At 40.9% G+C, this 23,926-nt stretch overlaps 1 protein-coding gene across 1 annotated transcript in view; it reads left to right on the top strand.

Moving 5' to 3' along the window:
- Positions 1-23,926, top strand: part of Grin3a (glutamate ionotropic receptor NMDA type subunit 3A) — a 185,111-nt gene that overhangs the window by 110,438 nt on the left and 50,747 nt on the right. Inside the window, exons 4-5 of the mRNA XM_005362179.3 lie at positions 14,280-14,425; positions 18,962-19,077. Coding sequence (XP_005362236.1) covers positions 14,280-14,425; positions 18,962-19,077 — 262 coding nt within the window. The remainder of the gene's footprint in view (positions 1-14,279; positions 14,426-18,961; positions 19,078-23,926) is intronic.

The following is a 23,926-nucleotide window of genomic DNA, read 5'->3' as shown; positions in this document are numbered from 1 at the left end:
CTGGGAGGAGGTGGAAACTTGTTTTTTTTTTTTTCCTTTTCTCAATAAAAAAAAAAGAAAAAAAAAAGATTCCACAGTGGAGCATTGGCTACAAATGTATTGGCCGAACTTTTTCAATTAGCCAGTTTATAGATAACATGGAATCAGCCTAAGTGTCGTCAATGGGTAGATGAGTGAGAATGTGTGACACTCAGGCTGATTCCGCATGCCGATTTCATTTTCTTTAGATATGTACTTGGTAGTGGGATTGTTCGATTACAGGGTAGCTCTTAGTTCTTTGAGGAGGCTCCAAACTGGTTTCCATATTCAGTTTTATTTCTGTCAAAGTATAGACGGGTTCTCTTCATACCACATTCTCTCCGGCACTTTTTATTCTTTTGCCTGTTTGATATCAGCCATGCTAACAGCAGTGAAGCCATACCTCATTGTGATTTTTGACTTACACTTCCCTGATTATTAATGATATTGAATATTCTTCGTGTGCCTCTTGGCCATTTTATGTCTCTTTTGATAAATGTCTATTACAGTCTTTGTGATCATTTTAACAATAGCATTGATTTTCTGACTGTTTCGTTAATTCTTCCTATCATTTATATAACAGCCTCTTATGATGTATGACTGCAAATGTTTCTTTCCCATCTGTAATTCCTCCTACTGTTGGTTCTTCCATCCCTTCATTTAGTTTACTATAACACCATCTTTGGTTTTACTGCTTTTGCCTGTACTTTTTATTAATATTTTTGTTTATTCCTGAAATTGTTTAATTACAATGTTTCTCTCTTACTTTCCTCTCTCAAAATCCTCCTATTTGTCCCTCCTTGTTGTACTTCAAATTTATGGCCTCTTTTTTATTCATTGTTATTGGATATGTATGTGTATATACTCCTAAATGTAATCTGTTAAATACATATAATGTTGTTTGTGTGTGTGTTTTCAGGGCTGACAGGCACTGAACAACCAATGGGTGTACTTTTCCCTGGAGAGGGCCTCGGCTCCTGCACCTGGCTCAGCCGCCTGTAGTTCTTTGTGTGGAGCTGAGGATTGTGGGGTTTTCCCCCTGCAGTTTGGCACGTTTGTTGTTGCCCTCCCTGTTCAGCTCACTCAAGTTTGGGCAGTCCTGTTGGTAAGGCTTTATGGGTGTAGCTTCCGATGTTGCTAGGAGACACAATCAAACAACAGAATCCCTGCTTCTCTGGGTCCTACAACCCCCAAGCCATCTTCCACAAGACTGGCTGAGCTTTAGATATAGGAGTGTGGTATAGATGTATCCCTTGGGACTGGGTTCTGCAGTTTGATTGGTGGTGGTTCTCTGTAGCGGCCTCTGTCAGTTGCAAAGAGGAGTTTCCTTAATGAAAGGTGAAGACTACACAGGTCTGTGGATACACGGACAAATGTTTATAGATCGTTTTTTAGAGTTTATGCTGGTTTAGTAAATTAGTGACAGACGATTCTCCTCCAATAACCATGGCTTCACTAGTATTGAGTAGTTAGTTAGGTTTCCAGTACCAGACATGGTATCCCTCTTGTCAAGCATGTCTTAAGTCCAGAGAGAAAGCTGTTACTTCCCAGAGGTCAAAGGGACTTACACTTCAGAAACAGGGCCCAGAGACTCCTGAGCTGGAACTGACTTGAACACTCCCACTCTGAGGACTAGTTTTCTTGGGACCACAAGATACACACACGTTTCCAAAGGAAAAAGGCAATCAACAATCCTACCCAGCCATGATGCCCACAAACCACAACAATAACCAGCATGTCACTATAACCCTATGGATGCAGTAGTGGCACATATACCTTAGTGGTTGCCTGTACTTTGGAGGTCATATTTTTAAGAATCACTGGGGCTGGAGAGATAGTTCAGGACTTAAGAGTACTGACTTCTCTTCTAGATGACTCATATTCAATTCCCAACACCCGCATGGTAAATCAACCACCTGTAACTCCAATCTTAGGGGATCCAACACCCACTTAAAGCAAATACTTGCACATGTAAAATATTTTTAAAAAAACAAATAAAATTCCCAAAAATATCATTAATTGAGTGAGTGTTAAATAGCATGTCCTCTAGATTTTCTTGTAGTACACTCATAGTTTGAAGAGTTACATTTTAAGTATTTCATCCATGTAGAGATAATTTTGTATGCAATGCAATACTAATCTAATTTCAGTCTTCTGCATATAGATATACCCAGCCCCATTTATTAAGGAGATTGTCCTTTTCCCTATTGTGCGTCCCTGGCACCTTTGTTGAGAACTGGTTGGCTGTAATCCATGGATTTATTTCTGGGCTCTTTATTCTGTTCCTTTGGTCCATATGCCAGTTTTAAGTGCAGTTTGAGGGAGATTTTTCAGTAAGACAATAGGAAGAGGCTCATTGGACTGAAAAAGATAGGCTGTGTCAGATGAACAGAAGAGGAGGTGTTGGAGCCAGGAACAGAGAAGAGGGAAAGCAGAATGTCTTGCATGACAGAAGGGTGGAAAGCAAAGAAGTGCAGAAGTACTGTAGCAGAATAGCAATGATTGCTCTGCAGAAATCCTGCAGCGCTCTGGTTTCTCTCTGTGGTGTCTCAACGTACATATGTAAGTTGGAGACCATGACAATATATGAGCTTCACTATTGAATTGCTATTAATGAAACAGAAAGGCACTAAGACTTCTAAAAGCTCTGTAAAAGGGTCCCACTGTGGTATTCTGTAGTAGCTGCTCAGCAACTTTAATTCAGGAAATTATTCCTTAGAGGATGGAATAAAGACCAGAAATTTGTAGTCTCATAAACAGTAAATGAGGACATGTGGTTGTATAAAGAATGGTCATTTTATCAGCCGTATTGACATGGGGAGATGACAGATAATATTGGAATCGGAGTCGAGGCTATTTTCTGGTCTCTTCTGCATTACTTGTATGTCATGAAGGAACTCACTTTTGATTTTCTCATTATGGGCCTAAATGTGCCTAGATGAAGAAGTAGTATAAAACAATGTGCAGCTTGAGAGCCTCTGAAGTTTAAAACTTAAGCTTATTGAGTGACTTCTTTTTTTTTTTTTTTTTTTTTTTGAGACAGGGTTTCTCTGTGGTTTTGGAGCCTGTCCTGGAACTAGCTCTTGTAGACCAGGCTGGTCTCGAACTCATAGAGATCCGCCTGCCTCTGCTGGTGATTAAAGGTGTGCACCACCACCGCCTGGCCTTTTGAGTGACTTCTATTGGGAGTATTGTTTAGACTAAAACCTTGGTCTATCGTGTGAAAGCTGAAGATGATAACAGGTTTTTTGTATTTACAGTTGCTGCTCTGTGCTTTCAGTTACGTAACCCACATTTAGGCATTATCAGTTTGCTTAATACACACATAATAGAGTGTTAGATTAGTAGAAGGCACATGCATTGTCATCAATAAAAATAAGTGAACAGGTTAAATGATCTCTAACGTGTCAGCTTCTCATCTTCCCATTAGCCTGGACTTCATATTGTTACAGTTAAGAAACTTTGTAAAGCAAGTAGAACGAATAAATAAACAAGTGTTAAGATGCCCAGTACAGCAACACATATGTGTGTGAAAATGTGTAGTGCAAGGATCAGGAAAATTGTTTCTAAAGATGTAAGTGATGTGTTCAGTTCTACACTTCCTACCAAGATTGTTGGGTGTTGAACACATGTCTTTGAACATCACAGGACCCAGGATGAATATCTTAGGAGGCTTGAAGGATCCAGCTAGCTTTTATGATCAGAACACTGGTACCATAAGGTTTCTTGTGTCTCATGAATGGATAATATGCACAGTTGCCTTTTGTAAGTAGCACACTCGAGATATTGCCGTTGCTGCTATATCTGTGATAAACATCTTATTTGAGCGCTCAAAGGGTATCAGCACTTTGTCTTGTTCTTGTAAGCTGCCACTAGTCGCTTGGCTGAAACTGATCATTATATTTGTGGTGTGCCTTATCTTTAGCTTCTCCGAGGAATCTCTCTAAAAGAAACTGTGTCCTAAAGAAAAATAGGAAATAATACACTGGCAATAATATGTACCAGAGATAAAGGGACAAGAGATGGATAGTGCAAGTTCTTGGGTTCCTGGGTTCATGTCCTTGATCTGATGTTTTCTGGATGTATGGCCTTGGTCAAACTGTTTAAGCATGCCATGCTTCAGATCTAAGATGCTTCCTCCCTCTTTAAAATAGGGGCAATGACTATATGCATTATAGGGTTAAACAAAGTGATGAATTTAAGATCTTGGATCATGCTGGAATGAAATATCAAATAATCGTTAGTTATCATTATTGTCAAAATAACAGAAATAATAAGTAACTCCAGCATTTATGAGCTAGAAGACATACAGCCAAAAGACTAAAGAACAGACGGAAATCAAAAGAAAGATAAAATGAATAAATACCCAGCTTGTGTAAGAAGGTGTGTCACTGGCCTCTTCCCATAAACTCTGACCTGTGGTGGCTGTCCCCAACACACCTGCCCATGGGACAGGATACAAATTTTCTTGCCCTGTTGTTTCAGCTTCAAAATCTCTGATTGTGCCATAACTGGCCATAGGGAGAAACAAAGGACTGTAGTCATGGAGACCTTGACCTGGAAGATCAGTACCCGCAATGAGGGTATGATCCCATCACACAAAGCCCACATACATTAGTAGTGCATAGAAGCCTGCCGTGGTTCATCACACCTATCTCTGCTCACTGCCCTGAAACTGTGGTTCTCCCTAAATGGCTACTGAGCTTTGGGAACAGACTGGAGGAAAGTCGGAAACATGAGAGTGGGAGAGCTAGTCGGACTTCATAGTGTCTCCTTGGAGGGGCAGATAGTAAAGGTCTCAGGATTTATGGTCGGACGGTCTACCTCATACCTTCTTGGCTCTAATGTCATAACACAGAAGCAGCTGTAGATAGTCTATAAATGAATGGGCTTTCTGTGATGCAATAAAACTTTTTTTTTAATTGGATGATTTATGAAAACAGGTGGTAGACCAGATGTGGCCCCATGGGCCACAGTTTGCTCCCCCTTAGTCTAGTCATGGACCTGATGCAATAACTCAAGTTGTCAGAAGGACCTGAGCTAAGGCTCATAAAAATTAAATGTGATGCCATGCCAAAGAACGTTGGTGTCTAGAGGTAAGCTGACCTAACCAAAGGGGTTTTGGACTGAAGGTGAAGGGAGAGACAGTGACAGATTACCTCTAAATGGAGAAACCAGCTTTTGTGAAAAAAATACAAACAATACATAAAAGAAAACCGGATAATAAGAAGCATTTGCATCCGCATTAGGAAAGCACTAAAAAGGGCTCAGAAACAATACTTTTTGCCTCATTTTTCTGTATTCTAGTTTAGACAATGTAGCAGGAATGAATATGCATCCTGATTTGTCAGAAACAGCTTAGTGTGTTCTTGTACCTATGTAATTATCGCCAGGGTCCTACATAGTAGACAGCTGCCCTTCATTTGAAATGTATGTTATAAAACCAAAACCATAAAAAACACATGATTTTAAAATTGTAGCATAATTACTTATGTGTCATTTCACTTTTCACAAAAAACTTGAACACTAATGCACATGTAAACACAGACATGCGCCTACATAAGGGCAAATATGAGCTCCAAATCAGAGCTGGAGTCCAATCCAGCCTTATTCCCTTGAGCAAGTCTTGGGTACTGTGCTAAATCTGCCTGCATCTCAACTACTCAGACACAATAATAAATCATGAAAATAGCAATCTCTGCCCCCTGTAGTCCATTAATGCCTGAGGCAGGTAAGAGCAGAAGAGCTGTCCCTGTCCCCCACCAGCGACAAGTCTCAGGAGAACAGGCCCTGCACCTCATCCGAGCAGCACAATAGAACCAAACTTGTTGGCAAAAGTATAAGTGAGTCAGCCCCAAAGTTATATGAGAGAGCTGCCCCCATTACCCACCTGTCTTGTGGCTACATGGGGATTTAACCCCCACCCATCCACACCTGAGGCAGGTTAGAAAGCTGGCCCTGGGGCCATAGAGCAGAACTCACCTAGGAAGCACAAAAGAGACAAACCTGTTAGCAGAGGTGTGGGTGAACTAGTCCCAAATTTGTGAGCATGGGAGAGTCATCTCCACTACTCATCTGTCATATGATGGTGTGGGTAGGGGAGAGATGTAGCCCCTTGCCTCCTACCCCTTACTGCCTATGACAAATGAGTGAGCTGGTCCTCTCTGTTGCCAGCTGTATCACTCAGGGAAAGTAGACTGCACCTCGCCTGGGTAGCACAGGAGAGATGACCCTGTTTGTGGAGGTGGAGGTGAGCCAGCTCTGAAGCTGTGAACATGAGAGAGCTGTCCCATTACTCATTTGTCATGTGGCATCATGGGTGGAGGAAAGATGCCCTCCCTAGCTTGTCCATCAATGCCTGAGGCAAGTGGAAGACTTAGCTCTGAGGTCATAGGAGTGGGAGAGCTGTCCCTGCCCCTTATCAGCTGTGGTGGTAGGGAGAGTGCCTCTACTCCTCACCTGGACAACATGGTACAGCTAGCAGCCCTGAAGGTATAGGTTTAGGAGAACCGCCCCTGAGGGCATGAAATCAGGACAACTGGCCCAGCTCCTTGCTCATCTCTCTCCAAGGAGTAAGCTAGCCAAGGTAATGCTAGAGAGATCACCCTGATGGTAAAGACAGGGGAGAGCTAGCAGATTAACCAACCCTGTAACTACTCTGGCTCAGATCAGGGTTATATGTTGGCCCACTGCAACATCCTCCCCATCTCTGAAATTCTGGAGCATGGGATGGGGGTGGAGTCCATCCTGTGGACCCAGAGCTACAGGATCTCCAGGACAAAGGACAGCAACAGAATGTCCAGGAAGAGTCCCAGCAAGGGTCGAGCATGGATGATGTGGCAGAGATCAGGAATCTTGGACCAGACCAATGATTCTTTGTGATGAACGCATACATGTTAAAATGTATGAATAAAAGGTTTTTTCTGTGAGACTCCCTGTGTCATGCTGCAGCTTCCATGATGAGATTTTCCGTTTCTCCATTTTTTCCTTTTTTCTTTAATTTTTTTTTAATTCTGAGTGGGGGGGATGAATGGCATCAGGAGGCATGATGTGAAAGACACAAAGAATAAATACAAAACGTTTAAAAGAAAATAAGGAGTCCTTAGGGAAAATTCTGAGGAATGGGAAAGCTGGGTCATGTGTTAGTTCTAGCTCACTCTACCCTGATTTGAACATGGCTGAAATAGCTTATATCCCCACAAGCACTATCTAAGGGAACCTTTCCCATCCTTGTGAGTGTTTGTTCTTTCTTGATGGTTGGGGTGAGACAAAATTGTTGTGTGCTTTTATTTGTATTTCTCTGATGGCCAATGATGTTAGTAAAGTTTGCCAAGTACCAAAAACAAAAAGAAAAAGAAAACAGTAATTTTGATACATGTATTGTTTTATTTCTGTCATTTTATATATAAATAGGATAATTGGATGGGGGATGCAAGGTCACGCTTCATATGCAAAAAATATGACGAAGAGAGACTTCTTTGTCACTGAAGACATTCACACAAATACAACATCATTTTGTAGTGATGTTGGAAGTAAATGATTGCTCTTCCAAGACTTGTCTGCGAAGTTGTTGATAGAAAAAAAATCACAAATTTTAATCTAAACCTAATGAATTGAATAAAAATCTTCATTTTTAAGAAATGGCAGTGGATACAGTCTTTATAATGAATTTAGGCATTAGTGGATAACAAGAGTATGTAGATCAGCTGGGAGGTAGTGGCACATACCTTTAATCCCAGCACTCTGGAGGCAGAGGCAGGCAGAGTTCAAAGCCAAACTGGTCTACAAGAGCTAGTGCAAGGACAGGCTCCAAAGCTGAAGAGAAACCCTGTCTCAAAAAAACAAGAAAAAAAATCATACCTAGTATCGCTCCTTTACACAGATAGTAAATGGGCCGAGAAAGAAATCAGAGAAACATCATCCTTCACAGTAGCCACAAAAAGCATAAAATATCTCAAAGTAACTCTAACCAAACAAGTGGAAGACTTGTATGACAAGAATTTTAAATCTTTGGAGAAAGAAACTGAAGAAGACACCAGAAAGTGGAAAGATTTCCTATGCTCTTGGGTAGGTAGAATTAACATTGCAAAAATGGAAATCTTACCAAAAGCAATCTACAGATTCAATGCCCAGCAAAATTCATCACAGACCTTGAAAGAACAATACTCAACTTTATATGTAAAAACAAGAAACCCAGGATATCCCAAACAATCCTGTACAATAAGGGAACTTCTGGAGGCATCACCATTCCTGACTTCAAACCCTACTATAGAACTACAGTACTGAAAACAGCCTGATATTGGCATAAAAACAGACAGGAGGACCAATGGAACCAAATCAAAGATCTGGATATTAATCCACACACCTTTGAACACATGATTTTTGACAAAGAAGCCAAAAATATCAAATGGAAAAAAGAAACCATATTTAACAAATGGTTCTGGCATAACTGAATATCAACATGTAGAAGAATGAAAATAGATTTATATCACCATTAACAAAACTCAAGTCCAAATGGATCAAAGACCTCAACATAAAACCAGCCACAATGAACGTCATAGAAGAAAAAGTGGGAAGTATACTTGAATGCATTGGCACAGGACACCACTTCCTAAATATAACCCCAGTGTCACAGACACTGAGAGAAACAATTAATAAATTGGACCTCCTGAAACTGTAAAGCTTCTGTAAAGCAAAGGACACAGTCAACAAGACAAAACGGGAGCCTACAGAATGGAAAAAATCTTCACCAACCCCACATCAGACAGAGGGCTGATCTCCAAAATATACGAAGAAATCAAGAAATGGGTCATCAAAAAGAACAATAACCTAATAACAAAAAGTGTAGTACAGACCTAAACAGAGAACTCTGAACAGAAGAATATGAAATAACTGAAAGACACTTAAGGAAATGGTCAACATCCTTAGCCATCAGAGAAATGTAAATCAAAACAACTCTGAGATTCCATCTTATAGCTGCAAAAAATGGCGAAGATCAAAAACATCGATGACAATTTATGCTGGAGAGGTTGGGGGGTAAAGGAAACACTCCTGCATTGCTGGTGGGAGTTCAAGCTGGTACAACCCCTTTGGATATCAGTACAGCGATTTCTCAGAAAATTAGGAATCAACCTTTTTAAAGACCCAGCAATACCACTTTGGGGTATATATCCAAAGGATTCTTAGATGTACCACAAGGACTTGTGCTCAGCTATGTTCATAGCAGCATTGTTGTCATAGCCAGAACCTGGAAACCACCTAAATGTCCCTCAACCAAAGAATGGATAAGGAAAATATGGTACATTTACACAGTGGTTTACCACACAACAGAGAAAATTAATGACATCTTGAAATTTGCAGGCAAATGGAAGGAGCTGGAAAACATCATATTGAGTGAGGTAACCCAGACCCAGAAAGACAATTATCTTATTAGTCACTCATAAGTGGTTTTTAAACATAAAGCAAAGAAAAACCAGCCTACAAATCACAATCCCAGAGAACCTAGACAACAATGAAGACCCTAAGAGAGACATACATGGATCTAATCTACATGGGAAGTAGTAAAAGACAAGATCTCCTGAGTAAATTGGGAGCATGTGGATCATGGGAGAGGGTTGAACGGAAGGAGAGAGGCAGGGAGGAGAGCAGAGGAAAATGTATAGCTCAATAAAATTATAAAGAAGAGTGTTTAGATCATGCAGAAGCTCCTCTGAACCAATTCAATATTATAGAATCCTTCGGGTTTAAGTGTATAAAATTATGTCACATGGGAAGGGCTAGAAAATTGAGCAGACATCATTCATTTGGGAAAATTAAAAATGGCCCTTTACCCCAGAGTTGAAGGTGCTGTACCAAGCCCAGCGCTTCCTCCCTTTTATAATCATAAGTACTGCTCTCTGGTGGGTGCAAATAGAGTGGATGGACCACTCTTCATTGCGATTGCTTTTAAACTGAAGCCTCATACTCACCTTGGATACAGACACTCATTCCCTGAGCCTGCTCGCATTTATGGTGAGACATTTCTCTCCTTCCTGGGAAATGTCTGCCTGGTGCTGGCTCTGTGTGCTGCAGGTGGAGTTAAGTATTCCATTAACACTGAACAACTCACACACAAATAGATAGTTTAACCTTAGATCATTTCCCCAAGGCCAGAAGAGGTTGGTACAATAGAAACAGAATTGGGTGAGCTGGTAGAGTATTTAGTGGAATCTTAAAAGAAATGTTTGTCTCTCTGGGCCTGCCTGGTGGTGGCTGGAATGCAGCTCAAACGCTTTACTCTTTGTAAATCTTTATACTCTGTCCCTGACTCAAGCTTCCTCACATCCCTGGCTGTCTGAATTATGCACAGGACGGACTACACTGACCCATGGGGATGTATCAATCGCTTCTTAGATCTCATTTATGCTTCTATTACTCTATAGCTGCTGAGAAGCCCACTGTAATTTTCCATTAGAGTATCACACAGGAAAACAGGATGCCTTGTTTTGAAAGCATGAAAGCAACAATGAAAGGAAATGGATTTTAAAGAAAAGCAAATGACAAAAGTATGAAAGTTGTCATGCACAAAACACGAGAGGATTCCCTGTTGATAACGATGCTTCTCTCATTATCCCTAAACCTTCCAACACCCCCTCTGTACCAAGCAGTGTGTTTTTGGATGATGGTGGTAATGACGACAATGACAGCAATTAATGTCTGTTAAAGACTCAAATCCATGAATAGGAAAGACTTGGGTTCTGCTCTCATGGGCGTGGACATGTAGTAGGCAGTTGTAACAAACAGTTTTAACTATTATCAGAACTACTTTAAACTTTAGGTATACCAGGAGGTTCTTACAGGAGGTCTGGCCTCCTCTAAGGATCAATGAAGGCTTCCTTGAGGATGTGACATGCAGGAATAATCTAGACAAAAAAGGCATGGGAATAGGAGAGGTCCTTCCAAGCAAAGTGAAGCCTATGTGCAGGAGCTATCATAAAGCAGGGAGTTGATGGTTTTGAGTCAAAGAGAAAAAAGAAAGGGAAAATTGAAGCTGAAGAAACTGCTGAAGCATCAATTGCTTGAGTGGGAAGATGAGTCTAGAAGAAAGACAGGAAGAAACTTATGCTCAACCAAGTAGTCACTAGGTTTTTTTTCCCCCAAGAGCGTGAAGAGTCACGGATGAGCATTAAGGGAGAGTAGCATGACCAGATTTGAGTTCTATGATGACCATGAGTGGTTTGGAAGAAGACAGAGATAATGGCTGCTTGGACTGGAGAAGTGGATGTTTCTATTAAATCTAAGTTAGTCTGGCTAATAACATCTAAGTTAGCCAGACTAACTTAGATTTCATGGAAAAATCCACATTAAGTAATTTTCCATTCTCAAAACCTCAGATCTACTGCTTTGCCAGAGTCCCATGAAGCCAATGTAAGTGCTGATGAGAAGTGGCAGTAGATAGTGAGGGAAAGAAAAAACTCCAAAGGCTCAACATAGAGAATCCTGGTCTAGGCCTTAAAAAAATGAAGAGGTATAACATAGAGAAAAGACTGATACGCCTTTGCTCAAGTTGTGGGGCAGCAGATGTTATTGTGAGGATTGGCCTGGGATTGATTGCACACTCAAGAGAATACGAAGAAAAAGCTACCAAGGAGCTGAGACAGTGTTTGCCTCATAAGCATGAGCACGTGAATTTAGATCCTCCAAGCAAGAAATCAAGAAGAGTGCCGAGTATTTGCAATCCCAGAACTGGGATACAAAGACCGTAGGATCTGTAGGGCTTGCTGACCATTCAAATGAATGTACTCAATGAGCTTCAGGCATAGTGAGAGATTATATCTCAGAAGCTAAGATGAAGAGTGATTAAGGAAGATATTCAATGTTAACCTCTAGCCTCATGCACACCCTCACACACATACATGCGCATGAACACATACACAGAGACAGGAGGAGATGGGGGGGGGCTATTGGGTTGCTTCCAGTGAGCCTTTAGTTCTTCACAGGAGCTGGAAGGCAGAGATATGTGGTAAATAACAACATTAGCCTTGAAATCAGACAGACCTGGGTTCTAACCCATCCCTGTCCATTTCCTCCGAGTTGTTTTATGCCAGTTACTTCCCTGAGCTTCGGCACACTGGTCATCTAAATAAAGGAGAAATAGTGCTCCTGCCCACAGAGCCATGAGCAGTAAACAGTAAAGGCCTATGAAGGACCCAGTTCCATGTAGGTACAGCATAAACCCTCAGTGTTAGTTGCTCTTCTTGTTTGTTCTTCATTAAGGTTATATTGACCTAAAATGTTAGAGCTTGTTCAGTGTGCGGGTTAACTATGGCGAACACAAGGGAATGTCATCCTGTCATACTCAATAGTAGAGCTTCCAAAGAAACAGTGTTAATAGCCAGGTGATCCAGAGTTCAGGTTACAGATAGGACTTTGAGAGTTGTACATTATAGGGTCTCAGCAAACCATGACTAAATAAATTATACTACTGAGAAATGATAGTATTTAAACAAATACAAACTCAGGTAATTTTGGTCAAGCCCCATAAATGTTCTATTTCTGTGAGAGCACCTGTTTTATTAAATACATCTCACAAACAAAATTTATACATTGGGTAACACTGCATAAAAATTTGACATATAGGTTATTTAGCTGTTGCAATTATTAGATTTTTTTAGTATGGGTCAAAATTAACTCATCTTCAAATATATCAAATTTTCCTATAGTCAGCGAGTTCTTAGTGTGTGAGATATCAATACCTTAAAAGCCTGATTATTTTCATTAAAAAGAATTCTGTGTTGTTGTCTTCCATAGAAGACAATTTCAAAGCATTTTTTTTTCCTTTTGGCTTTTTGAGACAGGATTTCTCTGTAGCTTTGAAGCATGTCCTGGAACTAGCTCTTGTAGACCCTGCTGGCCTCAAACTAACAGAGATTCATCTGCCTCTGCTTCCCGGGTGCTGGGATTAAAGGCATGAGTCACCACCACCTGGCTCCAAATGCATATTTATATGCAATGTTGTTTGAAATTTCATGAGGTTTAGAAAGTCCACACAGTCCATTCATGACCCCATCTCCAGGACTTCAGATCAATATCAGTAAAGTAAAATATGTCAATATGAAGCCGAACACAGAAGCTGAAAGGCCTTACTGGAACAGTTGAGGAGAGAAACCACCTCTATACTACTGCTGACACATGAACATGTTTATAATATGACACAATTCCACTCTTTCTTCTATTTGGCAGAATACACGTTTTATGTCACACATCAGTGTGTCTCTGCAATTGAGCTGAGGAAGATGCCATGTGCATGCTGTGCCATATCTTTATTTTTCTCAGTGAAGAATGTCTCAGCAAGGGGGCTCGGTGCGCTGTCCCCTCCATGTGAGGTCTTGAATCCTGGAAACCTAGGACATTCCTGGCTCTAACTCTGCTGTCCCCTCCTCCCTTGTGCCTGCTGTTCCGTTTGACAAAATACACAGCATGACTCAGTGCTGCACTCTGCAACTACTTAAAAAAGAAAGAGTAATGCACAGCAACACCAGAAGTAAGCTCAATGTATTTAACATGGAATACGGCGTCAGGATTAGTAACATGAAGTCAAAGTATTCACAGCATTGGGCAAGGTATAGTCTCATCCCAGGATACCATGAACTTACCTGTTGTACAGTTTTAACTACTGAATTTTAATCACAAAGATATGTTTTAGTATTTGATTCTCAGTATGGTATTGTTTGTACATGCCTATTTGGGCATTGCCTCAAGAATTCTATCTACTAGGGAGCCACCAAGACAACTAAAATAAAGGTGATTGCCACCAAAATGATGAATTGAGTTCAATTCCCAGGAACCACCCAGTGAAAGGAGACGTGTGACTCCTACAAGTTCTCTCCTACTCTCCACATGCACATCATGGCCAAGGTGCTCCCCAACCACCCACGCATACACACACACACACACACACACACACACACACACACACACTATGTAACTATAGTAACATTCTTGGAAAAAAAGAGGAAAAGGTACTAGGTTCTCAATATGAATCAAAAGAGCTGTTCTGTACACTCGGCTTATCATTCCTATGCATTTCCTTCTGAGGCTTGAGTACAACCAAGCATATGCCGATGTCTGTGTCTGCACACTTTGTTTGCATGCTAGTGCCTTTAGATGTTTAAAATGGGCTCGACCATTGCGTTTTGACTCATAATGGCAAATGGAAATGTTTTAGACAAGTAAGTAAATGAGTGCTGCCTGTTAGAGCCCTTTCTTTCTCTCCCTGGTAGCTCCACCATCCTTCTCAAGGCTTCCGTTTCGGAACTGTCCGGGAAAGCAGTGCTGAGGACTACGTGCGGCAGAGCTTCCCAGAGATGCATGAGTACATGAGAAGATACAACGTACCCGCCACCCCTGACGGAGTGCAGTATCTGAAGTGAGTGTCAGCCTCGTGGGGCCTAAACGTTCCAATGAGAGAGAAATCCTCTGGGGTTTGCCTTTTTTTTTTTTCAATATGGTAGACAAAAATCCCTAGTTCTGTGTTCAGAAATAATACATTCGGGGTCTGTATAGGTGACTCCGTCAATAAAATGCTCGCTGTATAAGCATGAGGAACCAGATTTGGATCCCCAGCAACTGTGTAAGACTCAAGACACAAACACTCCCAGTGATGAGTGAGTAAAGCCAAGAGGATTCCAGGGTCCTGTTGGTCAGTTTGTCTAGCCAAGTCAAGGAACTTTAGGTTCAGTGAGAGACCTTGTCTCCAAAGCTAAGGAAAGCATGATTGATGAAGACAGCACATGTCAGCTTCTTCTAGCTGACACAAGCAGACACACAAACCTACAAGCACATACACATAAACACACAAAAACACAACCTACATTACCTAGACATAGATCACCAGTTACCTGCACAGCCTGTAGTTTGCGATACATTTGGTAAAGAGCCAGTAGGGTCATTAGTGGAGTAAATGGCAAGGGAAGAAAATGTTGGCTTGAACAACAATGCTAAGATGATTAAACACACAGGAAATGTGGCCAAAGGATAAAGTGTCCCAAAGCAACCTTTCCCTTCAAAGTGGATCCCTGAGTCCATGGAATGCCTCATTTTTTTGCCACAAGAAAATGGAAATTTATCTCAGAGATTTCCTGTGGGAAAGAAATAAGATGGAAGGCAGTGACTCCTATGCCTGCATCCTTCTCATCAGAATTTATGAGAAGCAATCAAAGGCAATCATGTTGCCATGACAGATTATCAGAGCCTGTAATTCATTAGAGTCAAATGCCAAGCAGCGCAGTCTGCTGGTCTGGTCTGCCTGCGAGAAGGCACAGATGGCTTTCAGCTTCTGCAAGAGGGGTGCTCTCTCTCCTACCTGACGGCATCAGGACAAAAAGTGGCATCCCGCCTCCTAATAACCCCCACCTTAGTTTACCATTATCATCAGGAAACCAGTTTCTCCATCTTAATGTGAAAGCTTTCCCAGTGAGTAGTAAGTCGCCTCAACTCATTTTTCTAAAAGGAAAGAAAGCAAAACAAAAGAACAAAAAACCAACAACAACAACAAAAAACAACTTTCATAGGATATAAGGGCTTTGTGGCCCTTGAGAGATCTAGTAAAAGCCCCTTTAGCAATTTTATGGATTTTCAAAACTAGAACTCAGAAAGGCAGGAAGCTGTGTGCTCTTAGGTTCACAAAATTATTTATGACGCTTAAGTACTACAAAATGACACTTAATTTTCAAAAACATCAAAACATTAGAGTCCCTTTCTGACACACTTTAGAGCCCCATTGCCTCCCAGATTCTCTTCAGTTTTCTCTCCAAACAATTGCCCAGGAATGAGAGAGAGGATGGGATATCAGACAGATAGCCAGGGCTCCCAGCTAGCTGTCAGCGGTTGGCAAACAGGACTCTACCAGCCGTATGGCAGAATGAGATGATACTTTCCGGAGTGCCCAGCAGCTTCCCTGCACTCAGGGCTTTTGTTTCTCCCAGGGAGTCTCCCTGAGAAGGCCTTCATCTGATGCCCTGTGTCACAAAGGTAGGACATTTCCTAAAGAGATAAGGCTAACAGGTGGCAGAATAAATACAAAAGACAGGATTCTAGCTTGGTGCTGTTTCAGAAACCATAATGAAAGAGTCTTAATATATATTATTAATAATATATATAATATAATCATGAAAGATGACTAAGAATAATCCAAGGTCCAACTGTACCCATTTTGTAGTCAGTAGGAGGGAGCCAGACAGAAGTACAGAATCTTGAGCCCTGTCCCAATCCAAACTTCCCAGGTGACTCCTTGATTGACATGAAACAGGAAGACAGGCAGAGTTTATTGTCATTGTCTCCTCCCTTCTTTCTGGGTCTGTCACCACCTTTGGCCTAGTCATTGTGGATGCTCTTAGGCCACACTTCAAGCAACCACAATTATCATGCTGTCTCACGCCCCCAGCATCCTATCATTCTGACCTACAACCTTCAGGGTCATCTACATAGGATGCTCACTTATTTTATTACGTTAGCGCATGACTGATTTTGTAGAATGTACAATGTAGTTTTCAATGAATGCCTTGAAGACATGATTCTACCACAGAATAAGTCAAAGGCTCTGCCAACCACAAAAATGATTTAGCCAGCCTAGAACTACTAATGACTGGATCACACCAGTTCACCTCCTCCCAGTGACTCAGGTCCTCCGGAAGTCTATGAGTTCACTGCTTCTGGCCTTTTTATAGCATAGAAATCAATCAAGGCCAACTAACCTCACTATGCAGTTCAAAACCATGAGGACTTATACAAAGATATCAGTGATGCAGGGCCTCAGGAATTACTGCTTTCAAAACGTGTATATGAACCTCAAGAGTTTTTTTTTTTCTATTTGCCCTAGTTTTAGCAGAGACATTTATGGACTACTGGCGTGTTACTATGAAGTCCTTTTCAAGGTGCATTCTCTTCCTGTGGCAATGAAATTTTGATTAAGGAAACATCTTCAGACTAGATCTTGACTTTATTACCTGGATTCAATTAAGATGCCTCATGGACAACTCCTAGGAAAGAATTCATGCTCCCCGGACCTTTTATGAACTTCCTCTTGCTAGGGATCTGTGTAGTGTTTCCGTTTTAGATGATGTTAAACACGTCAAAACTAAGTCATTGTAACTTAAGTAAAATAGTCCTGAAAAGAGAGATGCATTCTGCAGTATCTCTTCCACTTCCCGGAAGAATGGGAAAACCATTCGGCGACAGTGCATACCAAAGAGAGCCATTCATTTTGTATTCAGGCAGCATTCACAATTCTTGCCTGGTGGTGAATCTCACCTGTGTCCATGGATATCTTCCTCTTTCAAATTGGTAATAAGCCCTAAGTATATTCTCCTCTGATTAGAGGCTACTTTTCTGTGTTACAGCTGCACAGCCTCATTCTGGTATTAGGAGTGGAAAGACTGAGGCTACATTAAATAAAGAGGCGTTGTTTTGCAAAGCTGCTTAAACAATTCTAATGGTAGCAAAGTCTTTGGGAAACTATTTTAGGGGGAATAAGATGGTGAGAGGAAAGAGGGAAGAAGGAGAGGGAGGATATGATCATTAGTAAAGGGAAACCCTTAAGCAGATTGGGAAGAGAAAACAGCAAAAGGTAAGAGAAAGAGAATATGGTTAAACTATTACATGCATGAATAAAAATACCAGAATGAAAGAGGCGGCTCAAGTCTGAACTCTACATATCACGAGATGGAGGCAGAAGTGAGGATGTTTGAAGTCAGCCTAGAATATGTGGTAAGACTTTGTCTGAAACAAAGCAGGAAGGGAGGAAAGGAAGGAAGAAATTAAGGGAGGTAAGGAGGTTAAGAGGGAGGGGGTAGGAGAGAGAGTGGAAGAAAGAAATTTCACAATGAAACCCATTATTCTTTATAATTAATATACGTTAATAAAAAGAGAAGAAAAAGCTTAATTGTATAAATTCTATCCTTCAATGAAAGGGATTTTGGATGGCTAAAAACAAAGAAGTTGTCTAGCTCGCTTCTTTTCAAACTCTGCATTCCCTGAAAGGGTTGTCCAGCCTGTAACTAAACATAGTTTTCTGCTAAGCCATATCTACATCCATATTCAAAACAACAGAGAGCTCTCATGAAGACACCTAAGACATTTAATAGCAGCTTAAGTCGATTGTCAATTAACTAGTACAAGCCTAGTGGACCTAACTTAAATTATTCTGAACTACCTATGAAGTGGTTAAAAAAAAACAGGGCTCTCTGGAGACAGATTATTAAATTGAATCACTAAGATTTGTTGCATAAGCTTCACCTTCAATTTATTTGATGTTATGCCATGGACTTAAAGAGACCACATATTTCTTTTCTCCAAGAACACTAGATTTTTTTCCAAGTATTTCTTTGGTATCTATTCCCAAATATAAAATTATAGTCAACTTCTGAATAACAAAATGGTGATTGTGACAGGAAAAAAACAAAAGTTTCACATCTGAGTCACAAGAATACTTGTCTCCAACACTTAACCAGGTGTGTGGGCTAAATCAAAACACTTCAGATTTCTGAGCCTCATCCCCATCCTCATTCCAGTCCTGATGAATAATTGAATGTATGTAGCACACTGGATGCAGAACTTACCGCAAATTACTTTGATAAATAGTAGAAATCAGCCTTCGCTGTGTGCCTTCCTGTGCAATTAAGAGTTACAGCTGTCTTTGATGTTGGCCTTAGTAGTCAGAAAAGAAGTTGGTAGAGAAACCCATGGGGAAGAACTTCTGCACACTAGAAAGAATAGAAAGAATGCCTATACCCCTGGTATCTACTCTACAAGTGAATGAGATGCCAACAAGGGCCAGCAGCTGGCAAGTATGTGCTGTCCTTGGTATCCAAGTATCTGTTCCCAAATCAAGGCCAACCGTCAGGCTACTCCTTCCTACCCAGTAATGAACTCCTTTTGTTCTTCTTCCCGTTGGTTCTCACTATAGGAATGATCCAGAGAAACTAGATGCCTTCATCATGGACAAAGCCCTTCTGGATTATGAAGTGTCAATAGATGCTGACTGCAAGCTTCTGACTGTGGGGAAGCCATTTGCCATCGAAGGTATCAATCATTCTTAGTTCCCTTTTGCCGAGGATGCACTGTTTGCTAAGCTAGCAAGTCACAGGTGCCAGAAGCAGAGAGTGATTCATTGTCCCATGGTCTCATTTTTGACTCATAAGCATTCAGCTACTAAGTTTGTTGACAGTAAAGATTTGTTTTCCATCAACTCAACAAAATTTTATACGCAAGACTGCTAGAGCAAAAAAAAATAATAGTTTCCAAAACGACAATGTCAGTTCAGGTATCAGGGAGTGATAGTCACAAAGACTGTAACACCCTTTGATGTGAATTTGTGTTTGTGTTTGCTTTGTTTTGTGTTATGGTAAGGACCAAGCCTTGGGCTTTATAGTTACTAGGCAACTACTGTACCATGGATCTGTTCCAACCTCTATCTAACGAGTATTTTTGATGAAGGGTCAAATACCATAATGAATCTGATTTTTAAAAAAAATAGAAATATGATAGAACTCTGCTTATCATATATATATATATATATATATCCCAGACAATGTCAACCATGTACAGACTTACAGTTCCTGTTTGATGGTGAATCTCATAGGCAGCTAAAGATAGCATTCTCTTCGCATTTTAACGAGCCTATTCTGTGCTCTCCTGTGAGTTTGGACTTGAAACAATCTCATACATTTCTAGAAATACAACTTTGGTCTTGTCCTTGCTGTGATAATTAAAGCCTATGAAAAGAGTCCCAATGTTGATGAACTTGAGTCTACTCATTTTATGCACAAAAAGACCAAGAATTAATATTATATCATATTTTCATACTCATATAAATTAGATGATAATAGTCGAATTATAATCCAAATCTTATATTATCCAACAAAAGCTATCTGCCATCTGGAAATAAATAGAAAACACCAAATTCTGAGATTTAGTACCCTTTGGGAAAAAAAATAAAACCTTTGTCTGAGACCCAGGACTGATTTTTTTTCCCACTGATAACAAGTTTTGCTTCCGAATAGATCAACCCATTAATCAAACTTCAGAATCAAAAAGCATTGTCAGTATTTTCTCTTACTCTGAACAACACTTGATATGTGGACTGCATCATTTGAACTAGCAAATTCCATACCTCCCAGTTTCTGGTTTCCCCTCCCTGATAGTACAAGCTGGTGCTCATACACACTTGTCAGAAAACATATTGGCTTAAAACAATTTCATGGAGTACCAAAGTTTTTATTTCAGAAATCTGTACTTATTGTGTGTTGGATGCGATTTTTGTATGTTCGCGGGGTTATAAGACTATGCTGGTTTCAATCTCACAACCGTAGTTGGTCTCTGTCTCCCCTGAACTTATCAATGGATTGTTTGCTTCAGTCTTTCTTTCTAATGAATGGGAATTAAACAGCTGCTGTCATTTTTTTCTAGCCTTTTTAATAGGAAACTATAATCTCATCTCCAGGCAAGATGACAGCAATGAAATTCAGGATGTCAGGATGAGAGATAGTTGGGAGTAACACTGTTCTGTTAAAACTAGATTATTAATATATATCATATATACACACACATATGTGTGTATATGTGCATAGTGTGTATATGAGAGGGAGGGAGAGAGAGAGAGAGAGAGAGAGAGAGAGAGAGAGAGAGAGAGAGAGAGAGATAACTAGAAAACTCAGTAGTCCATTTAATGTAACAATGGAAAAAAATCCATTTTTGAAGCATCTGGGGACACAGAGAGACATTTTATTTATGTCCTAGATGTGTGGGGTAATTGAGGTTCCTTCTACCATTAGTGGTTGCTAACAACACATCATTTGTAGAGGGCATAAGAATAAGGGGCTCTATTTTCCACCTTTGTCTCCAGGGAGCAACCCCATCTTGTCAAAAAGTAGTGGTTAAGATGGCTTGTTTGCCTCTGCTGGACCTCCGTGCCAGATGCCACACAATTAACTCCCCACTGGTTTCCTGTTTACATTTCCATCTGTGCTCCTGAGACTGTCTTGTAGCTCTGATCATTCTAGACACTGCCCTGTTCTCAAAGAGCACAAATACAAAATGAGACACTCCAAGAGCAAAAGGAGCAAAGATCTGAGAAGAGCGAGCGTGACCATCACTATCGGTCTCCTCTCTGAATGAACGAGATGTGTGATGGTCAGTGCTATCAACTTGACACCGCCTAGAGTCACGGAGATGAGCCTCTGGGCATACTTGTGAAGGATTATTTAGACTGGCTTAAGTGAGATTGAGAGACCCATCCTGACTGTACAGAACACTTTTCCATGAGCTGGAGCCCAAGACTGCTCTAAGTTCCTGCAGCCATGACTTTCCCACTATGTTGGACTAGACCCTCAAACTGTGAGCCAAAATTCACCCTTCTTCCTTAAGTAGCTCTCTTGTCTGCTATTAAGGCATAACAACAGGAAAAGTAACTAACACAGAATGCAAATGAGAAAATGTAATAAATACTGCCCCCATGGATGAGTTCACAATCTATACTCAAAAACATGTCAATCAGCTCTCCATCACTGTTACAGACTATTTCAAATGATTTGGGGGGCTCAAGGTTCTAAGAGTTCAGGGCATTATTGCTTGGCTGTTGTTCCTGGGCCTGAACATTATGGCAAAGAGAACATGGTCCAATAAGCCTGCTCACTTTATGGTGACCAGAAAACAGAGATCAAGAGAGGAAAGGGCAGAGCAAGGTACAAAAGAGTCCCTTCAAAGACTATGGACCGGGGCTGGAGAGATGGCTCAGTGGTTAAGAGCACTGGCTGCTCTTCCAGAGGTTCTGAGTTCAATTCCCAGCAACCACATGGTGGCTCACAACCATCTGTAATGAGATATGGCGCCCTCTTCTGGCACGCAGGTATACATGGAGGCAGAATGTTGTATATATAATAAATAAATCTTAAAAAAAAAAAAAAAAAAGACTATGGACCATGGCCTACTTCTTCCAACAGAGGAACAGAACGCAACCACTCAGTAAATCCGAGCCTTCATGCTCCAAGTGCCTGCCCTCTGAACAATGCTGCATTGAGAGCTAAACCTTCAACGTAAAAACTCTCTCCAGGACCATTTTAGGTTCGAACCATAGCACAAAACTTAAACAATACAAAGGGATGCTATTTATAAGTTAAACACAAAGGTGGGGAGGCTAGTGTAGAAAGTCAACGAGCTGGGAGTGTAGTTCAGTGGCGAGGGCCTGCTCATCGTGCAGAAAGCCTCAAGGATAATCCCAGGCATTGCAAAGAGCAAAACAGACCTAGTAGTTTTTCCTTCTGAATTTTTGAGACAGGGCTTATCTGTGTAGCCCTGACTGTCCCGGAACTTGCTCTATAAACCAGGTTGATCTCAAACTTACAGAGATATGACTGTCTCTACCTCCTGAGTGCTGGAATTAAAGGTGTGCACCACCCCCACACAGCAAACCTAATAATTTTTAGTGCTGTTTTCTGTTCCTGATTTTTTTTTCTGAGTTTAGAGTCTTATATAGTACAAGATGGCCTCAAATCTCATATGTAGGTAGTAGCTAGTCTTGAATTCTTACTCTTCTTCCTTCACTTCCTTTCTGCTGAGAGTTCAGGCAATGCCATGTCTGGCTTTGTATTCTCTTTTTTTTTTTTCAGTGTTAATCTCAAGGATCTCTTAGAGAAATGTTTCCAATGTTACCTTCATTTTTCATGAAACTTAAATTATTATGTCTTTCTTGGCAAAATATAGAGTTTTTGAATTTATAAAATACGAGAGTGATTGTTAGACTGTTCTGTATGCATATAAAAAAAATCATTCCTGACCAACAACTGCGCATTTGCCACAGAGGAACATCGCAGGTACCTATCTACAGCAATCCATTGGATCTGGAGCAATACTAGTGTGTACTAATTGTTTAAATTAATGATGTAGTTCCAATGATGTAACTCAGCAGTTTAAATTCAAGCAAGTGCCTAGTTCACATGTCAGAGCAATGGTGCAAATGCACACTGAGAGTTTGCACACCCTCAGTGTGGAAATCCTTTCAGGAACTCAGGAGCAAACACAGGGTCTACCAATTCCTCCATGCGGATTATCCATCGGATCAACGCAGTACTGAGCACAGACTGAGGAGTGGGCCTGCTGTCTTCTAGACTCTAGAATCTAGAGGTGGTGGCCACCCGAAATTCACAGGAAACCTAATCCTCACCACAGTGGTGAAGTGAACAGACGGGGTGACTTGGTAGCTCATGAGGAGTCTAACTGGAAGGAAGCAGCAGTAAAATGGGCCCACGGGAGTTCTTCAGCTCATGAAAACACAGCTAGATATGCCATCTACGAACCAGGAAGGAGATCTTCACGAGACACTGAATCTGCCCATGAAGGCTCTTGGACTTCCCAGCACAAGGGCTATAAAAAAATAAATATCTTTTGCTGTATGTGAGCTACCCTGTCTCTGAAATTTGCTGTTAGCTCAAGCAAGCTAAAATCATTAGTAAATTCTCCCCCCAAACTCACCTTTCTGCTCTTACTTAAGTTTCAAAGTGAGGCCTATGAAAGGCAGCTGTGCTACCTTGAGTTTGGAGTTCTTCCATGGGTCCATCTTCTTTGCTGCAAAAGAGCTCAGAACCAGAGGATGAAGAGGAGGGCTGGAAACGACGTCTTCTGGACATGCCATTGCTGTAGCACACATTCATTCACTGTAGCTAAGTTTTCCTGTACAAGACAGATCCAGTCAGCATTCCAGTATGGATAAGGAAGGAACTTTCAAAGTTCCATTGCTTGCGGAAAAGCTCTTGGCAGTTGGTTGCTACTAAAGTGTGGGGGAGATGGGTGGGCCCACTGGCAGGTTACCTCTGCCCCAGTGGATGGCATCATCCATGAACATACAGGCAACACTAACTGAACTCTGAATTATTAA

Source organism: Microtus ochrogaster, linkage group LG5 (assembly GCF_000317375.1).
Source record: "Microtus ochrogaster isolate Prairie Vole_2 linkage group LG5, MicOch1.0, whole genome shotgun sequence".
NCBI lineage: Eukaryota > Metazoa > Chordata > Mammalia > Rodentia > Cricetidae > Microtus > Microtus ochrogaster.
Note: the sequence above shows the minus strand (reverse complement) of the source record. Positions and strands in the feature narration are given on the sequence as shown.